The sequence below is a fragment of the Nilaparvata lugens genome, chromosome 10, assembly GCF_014356525.2.
Source record: "Nilaparvata lugens isolate BPH chromosome 10, ASM1435652v1, whole genome shotgun sequence".
Taxonomy (NCBI): Eukaryota; Metazoa; Arthropoda; class Insecta; order Hemiptera; family Delphacidae; genus Nilaparvata; species Nilaparvata lugens.
In genome coordinates, this window is record NC_052513.1 from 14,591,441 (window position 1) to 14,604,619 (window position 13,179).

Here is a 13,179-nt window from a genome sequence, read left to right on the forward strand (position 1 = left end):
CTGCCGCCAACAGTTCAAAAATTCCCGCCACTCCCACAACCCACGCTGCTTAATAACCACATGTATTCAACAACGGAAGTGACAGCCAGTGTTGATGAAGGAACTAGTGTCCGAAAGCGCTACACTAATGTAAGTAGAAGCTAATAGCTTTTATTTATAAATACCTGACTGCTATGTCGTAATTTATTGTTCAAAGTGATTATATTTTATTCTTCAAGAAAATATATTTTTTAATGAATTTTCATAATTGAGATTGAATGTTTTGTTAATTTATTATATTTCTACATTGGTATAAAACGATCTGGCAACGCTGCAGAGCTAGAAAATGATAGCGGCTCCTGCTTTGTCGAATAATAGACAAGGATGGTAACACCGTAATGTTAATCAAATTGTGAGATTGTGTGTTTGTGACAATCACCTGTAACAAAGTTACAAGAGTGTGATAAGGGTATAGACGTTACCATTGTGACGAGATTTCGAAAAACCAAGTTTGTGATTTCAAATAGGTACAAAGATGGCACATAGTACTACAGCTATGCAGCATATTATTTGAAATTATTTTTTTCAATGATGAATCATCAAATTATGTAAATATGGTAATAGCGTGAACCGTGGAATGACATCAAACTTGATCAGGGAATGAGAAAATTTGATTTTTTGAACTCAAATATTTAAATTGCCTATAATAGTTATTCTGATTGACGTTGGAGCAGCATCTACAGGCTTGATTTTCAGTCTAGAGTAGGCCTAGGACATGCTGCCTTCTGATTGGTTCGAACTGGCCAATGACGTTCGTCAGATGGCGATCCCAAATAAACGTCACCGTCTCCACCAATCGTGTTGCATTACGAATCCACCAATTAAACTGCATTATGGAAAATATGAGGATCGCTCTCAAAATTATTAGCCAACAAGAGATTTAGAGAAAATATAGGTAGTAAAAGATAGATACAATAATTATTATTATTGATCTTGCTCTACAGAATTCAATGTTTAAACAATAAGGGTGACTTCAGATTATAATAAATTCATGCCAAGAACTATTTTCGTTTGGAAATTATCAATAGTGTTGGAAATGTAGACAATGGAACCAATTCACTCACTGTTCAACGCAACGATTAAATAATTATGAACGTGGTGAGTTTCTTCATACCACAAGGCTTGTGGGATGAAGAAAATACATACACCCGGTTGCACAAAAGTCGGTTAACTTTTAATCCCGATTAAATGCCATGAGAACCAATCAGAGAAGCCTTCTTCTCAGAAAAAAAACCTCCTCTAATTGGTTCTAGTAAAATTTAAGAATTATTCAAATTTAATAGGCTTTTATGCAACCGGGCATTAGTATTATAGCCTTTTAGGAGTTCAGTTGAATCAATTTAATGAAAAAATTACAAGATGACTCAGCTCTACGTTAGTGTAATTAGTTTCATGAAAAATGTAAAATTATTTCTGCTTTCAGCTTTTGCAGGACTTATCCTCTCCAGAGTACATCAAAGCAGTTAGAAGTAAGGTTCATGACGACCGAACCTCGCAAAACCATTCCTACTATGGAGCCAGATTTGATTTGATTGAGGACCACGGCACAGCCAACCTGGTTGTACTTGGGCCTAATGGAGATGCTGTCTCAGTCACAAGTACTGTCAATCTTGTGTGAGTCAATCGACACTAATTTATTTCCAAAGTTTATTCTGTATTAGTAGCCTACTAGATAAATGACACATTCAAGAACATTTTCCGTTCATTTTCAATCAATTATCAAACTGCAAGTACTCAAATCTATATAATAATAAAGGAAAGAACTGGCTTATGTACGGGGTAGGAAAATTATATGTTTGACGTATCATCACCTCTGAACTACCGGACTGATTAACTTGAAATTTTGCATATAGATTTTTACTTAACCGAGGATGGTTATAGGTTATAGGCCTATATTCAATTCTTCAAGATTTCATTACGTGAAGTTCTCAGTTTGTCAAGTTTTAAAATAGACCCTTGCGGAGCACGGGTTTCCTGCTAGTCTCGAATAAAAATTGTTTTTGCCACACTGCACAGAAAGCAGCTGTTTTCCAGTCCCTACGTAGATCTGAAAGACCTTGTTTGCAGACGACGTCAGAAAAGGGTTTCTTTTCCGGTCTAGGCCAGAAAGTTGTCTCTTTCCAGCCGCTCATGGAAGTAATTAATAAGTCATCCGCTAGATCGGGCGAGTGTCCACTTTCATCATCAGCTGAAGTCGCCATGATTTCAGTTCCAGTTTCGAATCAAACTAATTCGCTTCGCAACCAGTTTTATTCAATTATTTATTGTTGACTAGTGCATTCCGAATTTTCAAAAATGCCTGAAGATAACTGTGGTATTCCAAGTGAAATTTTAAAAGAATCTGAAATCCTGACTGCAAATCTTCTACCACTAAAATCAAGAGATAGGTACGATAGCTTAACGAGTATTCTTTATTTTGTATTCTTTATTTATTTTGTCAGCAATACCTGTAGTGTGGCGAAAAATATCGTTCGCACCACGGGCAAAAATGTTTTTCCAGCTCTCAATCTTTTCTAGTCCTCGGCCTACGGCCTCGGACTTGAAAACCGATTTCGAGCTGGAAAAATCTCATTTTCTGCTCTAGGTGCGAAATATACTATTACAGATAAAGCACATATAAAGCACAGCTCTAGCACTAATGTTTTTGTTTTTTTTTTCAATTCAATTCAATTCAATTTATTCATTCTTTGCACATTTTACATAGTTTAAATACACAAAAATACAAAATAAATAAAGAGTACAAAAGAATGTGTAGCTCGCAAGACTTTCGTCTGTTCGCGAGCATGAGTAAGAGAATATAAAGATTGAGAAACGTAGAAAAGAAAAAATATTTATAAAATAGAATATAATAAATGACTAAGAATAGCCTAATGGTAAAATAAATTTGAAATACAGAGTGAAATGAAGAACAGTTTTTTTTTACAATATAAGAGGGAAAACCTGAGAAAGAGAAGAAGCACAGTGAATGCACAAGTCAACTGGTGATGAGAAGAGGTGAGTGGAGAAACGTAAATTTAGAATTTGTTATAAGCTACTGCCTTTGATTACTGAAAACGTCAGGTGATGTTTTGATCCATGATAAGATTTCTTTTCTCTTATAGCAATTTTGATTGTCTGATATGAAGTCTTGTGGTATAATATTTACTAGTTTGTCACATCTATACGGAAATTGCATTCTACATACTGTTAGATTAGTTTCAGGTAAGTCAGATCTCCTGTAAGTTTGGCGCGTGTTATATGGAGTAATTCGGGTATTGAAAAGATTTTTGTTTTTTAATAAATATGAAATTAAATTTTTCAAGTAGAGCTGTTTGATTGTAAGTATGTTCGATTCCTGGAAGAGAATTCTAGTAGGATACAGCCTTGGTTTGCTTAGTGCCACTTTTATTATATGTTTTTGAACATTGAAGATCTTGTTTATATGACATTCAGCAGTACCCCCCCCCATACCCTAATTCCATATTGCAACACAGATTGTGCGTAAGCAAAGTAGGCCATTCTAGTAATTTGTTGCATTTTCAACTGGCTCATTTTGTAAAATTCATTTGTTAGATACTTGACCTTGTGACATAGAGATTGGATCTGGGAATCCCATCTCAGATGACGGTCAACAATTATTCCCAGGTATTTAACGGTTTTAGAGTCCTCTAGTTTAGGACAGTCACAATCATTCAAACCTATTTTATTACATTTGATATTATGAATTTTCAAGTTTATTCGGTTTACAGGTTGAGTAGCAGCATTTGGTGTGAAGGTCATGAATGAAGATTTTTTATGATTCAGAGTCAGGGTATGATAGTCAAGCCAGTTCTTGACCCTGGAAATACCCTTCTCAGCTGATATTTTAGTACTCTCCCAGTTATCACCCGAAAAAACTAAAGTGGTGTCGTCGGCAAATGAGATTGTTTGACCATTTTGCAAGTCGAGATTCAGGAGGTCATTAATGTATAGTATGAATAAAATTGGTGAGAGTACAGTCCCCTGCGGTAAGCCGTAATCTAAAAGATTTTCAGTACTGGATTTATTTTCAATTAATAATATTTGAGAGCGACCTTCAAGGGAGCTTGTAAAAAGTTTCAGGGGCAAACCTCGAATTCCAATTCTATTGAGCTTTTCCAACAGTTTGGTGTGTGGGACAGTATCGAATGCTTTTTTCAAGTCAATAAAAAATGCAATAGATTTTTTATTATTACTAAAATTTTCAGTTAAAGTTTTTACTAATAACGAAATAGCGTCTTCTGTGTTTTTTCCTTCTTGTAATCCAAACTGGTTAGGGTGAATCACCTTACTCACAACCATGTATTGTACTAGCCGCTTTTTAATAAGCTTTTCCATGATCTTTGAAAATCCATTTAGCAAGCTTATTGGGCGGTAGTTATTGGGATCGTCAACATCTCCCGATTTATGTAAAGGTATGACTTTAGCCACCTTGAACTCCTCCGGAAAGAAACCTTCTTCAAAGCATTTATTAATTATAATTTTTAAAGGTTTAGCAATATAGTGGGCAATGATTTTTAGACAGCTATTATTTATGTTATTAATTCCTGGTGCTGAGCTGGATTTGAGGTCTTTAATTGTTTTGATAATTTCTTCCTCATTTGTCGGGAAAAGGAAAAAGGAATTTGGGAAACCTATTCGTGAAAAACGGGAATTTTGACTAGTTGGAGGAGGGATGTTTTTATTTTCTTTATTCAGTTCTTCTGCAAGTACTCTCCCGATAGGCGAAAAATGTTTATTTAAAATTTCAGGATCAATATCAGTCTTTGAATTTTTCTTTTCTACATCAAGTATTTCATTTATGGTACTCCATGTCTTCCTGGAGTTACCTCTACTTTGCTCCAATTTATTTCTGTAATACCTAATCTTGGTTTCTTTCAGTAATTTGTTTAGGACGTTTCTATAGCGAGTGTAGCATTGTTTCATTTCGTTATTATGTGGTTGCTTCTGTAGTTTTTTGTGCATTTTATTTCTGGTTTGAATAGCTCTTATTAGTCCGGTGGTGATCCAGTTCTTTAGTGGTTTATTTCTGTGTGATGTCTTTATTTTGATAGTTGCATTTTCAATATGGGTTGAAAGTTTTTGTTCAAAAGAGTGTACTAGTGTATGGACTTATTATTATTTATTACCTCCTCCCAATCTTCATTTTCAAGATTTGAAATTAATTTATTGAAAACAATTTTTTCAGTAATAGTGTTTGCTGAATTAGGCCTATCAGAACCACCGTCTGCGGTTTTAATATGGATACTGGTGCTGTAATGGTCAGTTATATCGGTCTTGAAAATAGCACCTATCAAATCTTCAGCTTTGAAGGAACTATTTTTGAAAAAGATATGATCAATGCACGATTCCGATTGATTTTGGACTCGAGTAGGTTTATTTATATAGGAGACGAAACCGTTTGAAGACAATATGTTGAAATAATCAATAGAAATAGCGGTAGTCTGTTTTAGATTGATATTGATATCACCAATTAGAATTATATTTTTATGTGCGAGCAGTCTTTCTAAAGTACTTTCCAAAGCATTCAAAAAAAGATTTGCTGATAGAGAGGGTGATCTGTATATTGCAATTAAATTGATCTCATTTTTAGTGATAGGATTTTTAATATTAATTATCAATGAGTCTGATTCCATAATTTCAATGTTTAATTTGTTAAAAGACAGTTCATTACTGATGAAAACACAGATACCATTCTTTCTATTTCTCTTACCTGGCTGATTTATTGACGAGTAACCATTCAAAACATAGTTGAAAGGCTCGTCTTCGTTCATCCACGTCTCAGACAATACTATAATATTAAATTTTAAGGAACAGTTTTCAATTGTGTAGGCGAATTCATCGAAATTCTTGTTTAGGCTTCGTATGTTCATGTGAAGAACACTCATTGAACTCCTCTCCACATTATTAACAAAATTAATTGGTAGGGGTAGAAGAATATTATCTAACTCAATTGTATCGTAGCATTCCTGTGCAACTTCATTGTCAAAATTATCAATTATTACCATGAAAGTTTATTAAAAAGATTAAAAAGGAAAGAGAAAGTAGAAAAGATATAAGCTACTAATTTCTTTGAAAAACTATGTGATAAAAGAAAAATTAACGTTAAATGAAAATTTGTTAGTTTTTAATTTTAAAAGTTACTTAAATTAGGTATAGAGAAGAAGTGGTATAGGCACATTCAAGCCATGCCTCAAACGAAATTTTATCAGGTAAACTTGATCATCTTTCTGTACGGCATTTCTATATTTTGTTTACCTCGAAAAAGAAAGGATAATCTAGTTGACTGAGATAGTAGGATACTATCGATGAACGAAAATAAAAATAAGAATAAAAATAAAAACAAAGTGCTTAATGTAAGAGAGAGATACCGCCGTGAGCGAGAGGAGAAACTGCATCACTTTTGCTCTATTGCAAACTGTTACTACGATAAGAACAGAAGTAGATGAAGGAATCTTGCTGTATTTTTGAAAGAGAACTGTAACTAGAGAATTTGGTGATCAGGGTCGACAATGCTACCCGGACTAGGCACTCTAATGATAAGATTGCTTGGAAAGTTTTACCGAGGAACAAAATCATGAAAAGAACAAGAATCAAACATTGAATTGACAAGTAAGCCGTTGCAGCCTAGAGTGCAATTTATCAATTTTTATATTTTATTTACTTATTTATATTCTTTTTTTACTAGTTAACACAGTCTCTCCGTTCACTCCAAGGCAATAATCCCCTCCAAAAATAACTAAGACCTATGAACATCTCATAAAAAATACATATGTACATTAATAAAGTGAAATAAAAATCGAATATAAAATAAAAGTCATCTCAGCGTTCTCACTTCATTCACATAATTCACACATTTTTGCTGAGAATTATGTCCACATGAGCTCTAGGTCTGTTCGTATCGTACGTAGGTGATGAGACGCATAATGACGATGATGATGAGAGATGAGTGGACCTAGGTGGGTTCCGAACCACCAGGAACCGAACTCATACCTAAATTTTTTGAAACACACATTTTTCGAACTCATAAATGGTATTGAAAGGAGTTCGGCTCTCAAAGTGGTTACACTTGAGAGTGTGTGTCTTTGCACCGTAAGGCTCAACTCAACTCACACTTACGCGACTCAGTTCAAGAAGAGACTCGACTCTAGTCGAGAGCATGTGTTTCCAAATGGTGACACTCAGACCAGTCGACTCTAGTCTCCGCGACTGTCACCATTTAAAAACACATGTTCTCGACTAGAGTCGAATATCTTCACGACCTGAGTCGCGTGAGTGTGAGTTGAGCCTTACGGTACAAAGACACACAATAAGCTTCTGTTAACGTGTGAGGCTCTTTGAACCTTTGGATCCTTGAATCCGTCCAAAGGTAGTATGGTGGCAGCCGCATGGAGCAGTTTGTAAGTTGAGACTTGACCCTCCATCCGAAGAGATTACAGCCTAAATACAGGGCCGGATCTAGGCACTACCTCCGTAAACAAAGCCATAGTGCATTCGTGTGACGTCAACACAGGTAGGGCTCCTACACCAATAAAAATTCGTTGATTTCAGCTGATCTATATCAGCTAGAGTTTCTATTGGTGTAGGAGCCCTATCTGTGCTGACGTCACACGAACGCACTACGGCTTTGTTTACGGAGGTAGTGATCTAGGGGGGTGCACGTGCCGTAGGCGCTGGGTTTTGGGGGGCGCCAAATGATGATATTCCATTTTGTTAAAATTTCAACTATTCATCTAAAAAACAGCTTAAAAATGGAATTAAACACCAATATAAGTTTGAATGTTGGAAAATGATCCAAAAACTATAATTATAACAGAGTATCATAAAAGTAAAGCTTAGATTATTATCTAAGGAGAGGGGGTGCCAATAGACTAGCTTGCACCTCCTAATGATAACAACTGTAGATCCGGCTCTGCCTACATGAGTAATGAAACCGTTTTCAAATTTTGTTTCAACCACAGATTCGGAAGCAAATTTGTGTCAGAGTACCTACAGGAATAGTTTTCATTTTGAATTGATTGGATTCGAAGCATTTTTAACATCTACATAGTTACATACGTAATAAAACAGTTTTCAAATTTAGTCTCAACCACAGATTATTCATATTTCATGTTTTTCTTTAATCTAATGTAAAATTCATTTTCAGCTGTTTTCGCCCGTAATTCTCTATTTTAAGTTTTCGACTTGATAGGGTTTGTGTATCAACTACATACGTGATAAAACAGTTTTCAAATGTTGTCTCAACCACAGATTCGGGAGTAAATTCGTGTCGAAGAGTACCGGAATCATTCTGAACGACCAGATGGACGACTTTTCGGCGCCAAACATCACCAATTTCTTCGGCATGCCGCCTTCGCCTTCCAACTTCATCCGGCCGGGCAAGCGACCCATGTCGTCCATGAGTCCGGCCATATTCGTACAGGGCGACGGTAGTGTCCGACTCATCTTGGGGTCGGCGGGAGGCACCAAAATCACCACCTCAATTGCTTGGGTCAGTTAAGTACGGTTTACATTAGTCAAATTCACCTGAATCATAGTTCCTTTTAACGTTTGAGTTGAACGAGCGATTCAGAAAGCTTGAAGTCAACAATCACGTTTAGTTCTACTTGAATTCAAGTTTGATAGCCTCAAAAGTATATGAAGCGAGAAATAATTAATTTCGTGTATCTCGAAGTTTTCTTCTTCCTTTTCATACATCATATCAAGACTATAACACTATATCACCTCATACTTTTCATACGGTACATACTTACTTTTCTTGCACCATACTTTTCTATTAAGTTGTTTCTATAGATACATTCTCCATTGACTGACAACTGTCAACCCATCTGTGGGTTGTATTGTACCTCTAAGATTCAAGTTGAATTCAAAAGTCAGACATGTTCAACATCTACTTGAATCAACAAAGCTTGAAGAAGGATCTACAGAAGGATTGGTAAAGTTGATTCAAGTTTCTGTTCTTGTAAATGTGACTTCACGCTCACAAAATACATTCATTTTGTACATGAATTCAAGACAGCTTCACTAATGTGAACGTCTCATTAGCACTACTATCAAATTCAAATAGATTTCTCTAATAGAAATCTGATGATAAATTAATCAAATGACATCCGTTGATCAAGTGAATATTGAAGATTTTCCATTGATAATACATTGAGAAGCTCAGATCTCCGATGATATTTACTCAAAATTCCAGCTACGAATATATATCAGGGGTGTCAAAAAAGGGGGGGGGTGAAAACGCAGAGTGCGTTCTTGAAAGTCTTAAGAAGGTAGGGGGGAAGGGAGGTTTCAATATAACGACTGATGACCTTTTTTGTATGACTTGACTTTTTTTGAGAGGGGGGGGAGAATAAAATTTGGGATATTTAGGTAGGGGAGGTGTGTCATTGAGCATTGAAAGGGGGGGGGGCATCCCTGCACATAAAAAACACAATTCCATTCATTAATGAGGAATGAAGATATTAAATATTTCTTATTGATTTTTCTCGTTTTAAACTCTTCTCTGTTTCTTATTTCAGGTATCCATGATGAATTTGTGGTTTGGAATGAACATAAAAGAAGCAATTGATGAGCCAAGGATACATCATCAATTATTCCCTATGCAGTTCTCCTATGAATTAGGTGTATTAAAGGTGGGTGAATAAGTTTTATTCAAATGGTAATTTAGCTCACCAATTCAATAACAATAAGATCAGGACAATGTTATTATTGAACGAGCATAGTGAGGTCTACGTTTAAACTTGACATGATTTGCTTTTATCTGTATTTATGATACCTATGTGATACATTCTCGGCCGAACTCGTGAATAGATTTTTTTGAGATTGAGCAGGAATGTCCCTTTTTGAATTTTGCGTTGACGTATGTGTGAGATTTTTGAAATTATGTATTCTTAAAATAGTATAAAGGATAATACTATGTAAATTATTTACTACTGAGAATAGGGAAAACATAGACTATAGAATCAATGGAACTAATAAGCTGTCAAGTGGATTATTGAGGCCCGTATAAAAATACTTGGTTTAAACGGAGAAATGTCAGCTGTTCGTTTAAACCCCGTATGAAACACATTATGATAAATGCAACCATATCTACAAGTTAACGTGGTTCAGCGTTAAACATAGTTTAGCATATGGCTATAGTTAAGTAGTGCATGAAATATTAATAACTCAATGTAAATTGAGTTATTGCTCTAGACTTCTCACTGCTTTCAACTCGGGCTGTCCAGTTGATTTTTAGCAACGCTCCTTACTTACTTACTTACTTACTTACTCCTTAGCTCTACAGGTCACTACAATCCTTGGCCTCCCTCACAAAGCCTCTCCATCTCTCCCGATCGACTGCCTGCCTTTTCCAGTTTCGAACTTCAAGCGTTCTCAAATCATGCTCAACGTCATCTGTCCATCTATTCCTTGGCCTTCCTTTTCTTCTTCTATTATATATTCTTTCCCTCCATATACATTTGGCAATCCTCTCATCACCCATTCTCAGCAAGTGCCCCATCCACCTAATTCTGCCAGCTTTAATAAATCGGACGATGTCTTCACTCCCCAGGAAGCGCTCGATTTCGCTATTTTTTCTCCTTCTCCAAATCCCATTTTCGTAAACAGGGCCCACTATCCTCCTAATAACCTTTCTTTCAAAGATTCAAAGCCTCTCTGTGTCCCCAGCTGTGAGTACCCAAGTCTCAGAGCCATAACATACTACAGGCCTGACCAATGCCTTATATAATTTCATTTTTGTAGCTCTGGAGAATAGTCGAGACTTGAATAATTTTAAACTAGCATAGAACGACCTGTTACCTGCCATGATTCGATTACTCATCTCAGCTGTGACTCTTCCACTACTCGCCACAAGCGTTCCTAGGTATACAAAGTCGTCCACCTGCTGAAATGTGTAGTGCCCAATTTTCATGTTCCTAGCACACCCCCTCTTACCACTGCTGGTGACACTTGTAAATACTTTGTTTTGGCCTCATTTATCTTCAGTCCCATTGGCTCATCATTATTTACCAATAACGTGAAAGATTCTCTCAGTGCTAGCACAGTTCTTGCTATTATGACCAGATCATCTGTGTATCCTCAGACCTGCCACAATCGATTCACGATAGTACTTTCATGTGCAATATCCTTAAAAGCATCGTGTCGAGCCAAATTAAACAACAATGCCGACAGAGCATCTCCCTGTCTTACCCCATACTTAACATGAAAACGTCTTCCAACAGCCTTGTCTATACTTACCCTTGAGTATGTCTCATCCAGGGTAGCTGCCACGAGCTTAATCATTTTGAATGGCAGTCCATTATAGCAACACTCCTTGGGACATTTTATTAGAGGAGGCCTTCTGCGCGAGGTCTACAGTTCACAGAACTACTATAGTAAATAAATGGAGTATGGAAATTGAATAAGAATTATTTGTCATTTCGTTCACAGTCTACTGTTGATGCAGCCAAAAAAATTGGTCACAAAACAAATCGACTTGGCAACACGTGGCGTTCCTGTGTAACTGGGATAGCTGCTTACAGCGACGGAAAAATCGAAGGAATTTCAGATTTCAGACGGCCCGGCAGTGTTGAAGGATTCTAGAATATCTATTGGCTCAGTATTATTATAGTTATATCGAATAAGTCTAAAAATAATTTAGTGATAAATATCGCTAGACTGAGACATTCGTATGAAAATTGTATCTAATACGGAAACTTCGTTGCCTAGGAGTACAATAAAACGATCAACATAATTGATTATATACTACTATATAAATACACAATCTACCTATTTACGTAGGTACGTTCTTGTACAAAGTCTATTAAAAGTTACCCTTCAACTGGATTGGGGTTACGAGTCAAGATATTAATAAATTAATATTGAAGAACTGGAAATAATAACATGAATGGCATGGAACAATAGCATGACATTATTGATGGAAAATAATGTTGATGACTGATTCAATATATGACGGATATTATAGAGTTATTATCGCAAATTGATTCAATGTATCGCAATTGATTTATTATTAATATATTAATAATATATTATGGAGATGCGGTTCTGAGACATATGAATGTTCGAAAAATGTTTCGAATCATTCTAGATTAATGCTCTAGGTACTGTATATTCCCGATCCAGAATCAAATAATATTCAATTTTTATTTATGTAAAATCTTCCATCTTCAATATTCCAATTCTCAGTACCTATCTTACAATAATACAGAGTTGAGTTGTATAGTAGCGTAGAATATAGGTTTGATGAATGTATTCTGTGAATTGAAGTTCTCAAATTACTGGCATATTAGTGAGATAATCACTTGATTAGAGACAGACTAATTAAAATTTGTTGATTCTCGTATTAGCCTATGAATAATTTGCAATATATTCGCTGAATACTTCAATTTTTAGTGATACATTATTCATCAATGAAAATTGATGAATAAAAATTAATTTTTATTGATTAATAAAATTAATTTCGTACGTTCACAATTTGATCGATGCACAATTGATCTTCAAGATAACTTGGTGTATTTGAAATGATTTCCAATAAAAATAACTATATTATCAACCAAGTTTAGAAAATAGGATATGGAGGAACATAATATTTAATTTATTAAAAAAATATTTAATCGAGAGCAGGTACCTTATTGTAATGACGAGAGTTTAGCTAAGAATTGTGATACTAGTTATAAACCACATTTCATCAAGTTGATGAATTGTTCAATAGAGAATTCTATTTCAGTTTTATGTACTGAGTCTATGTCTATATTGAGACATATCTTATGTTAGAGTATAGTTTTGTTAATGTTCAAGTATAATAAGTTGATGAGAGACGTATTCTTGTACTGAATGAAATAAATAGATGATTCAGATATTTTTTCTTATTGAATTTCAAAGTCTTGTTTTAGCAGGTGAAAGTAATTTGACATGCCGTTTTTGCATTGTTACGGGACTTCTAAATATTCCAAAAATGTCTATTAAACCGACAGCCTTAATGCATATTAACCCATTACATGAAACATCGAAAAAACCTGCGTAAACCGATCAGCAACCATTAAAGTGTATCTGTGGCTGATTGATTCACAAAAATATTGCTCTTCCTGTATTATACTAACTACTGTATCATACTTCCAGTGACTAACAAGCAAGTCAATG

General features: G+C 35.3%; 1 protein-coding gene across 5 annotated transcripts in view; it reads left to right on the plus strand.

Moving 5' to 3' along the window:
* The window catches only part of LOC111049370 (scoloptoxin SSD14), a 53,234-nt gene extending 40,338 nt beyond the window's left edge, over positions 1–12,896 (plus strand). For all 5 annotated transcript variants that reach the window (XM_022335738.2, XM_022335670.2, XM_039436394.1 and 2 more), the window contains exons 8-11: positions 1,463–1,653; positions 8,287–8,527; positions 9,558–9,671; positions 11,470–12,896. In XM_022335738.2, coding sequence (XP_022191430.2) covers positions 1,463–1,653; positions 8,287–8,527; positions 9,558–9,671; positions 11,470–11,622 — 699 coding nt within the window. In that variant the 3' untranslated portion in view covers positions 11,623–12,896. The remainder of the gene's footprint in view (positions 1–1,462; positions 1,654–8,286; positions 8,528–9,557; positions 9,672–11,469) is intronic.
* Positions 12,897–13,179: the final 283 nt, after the last annotated feature.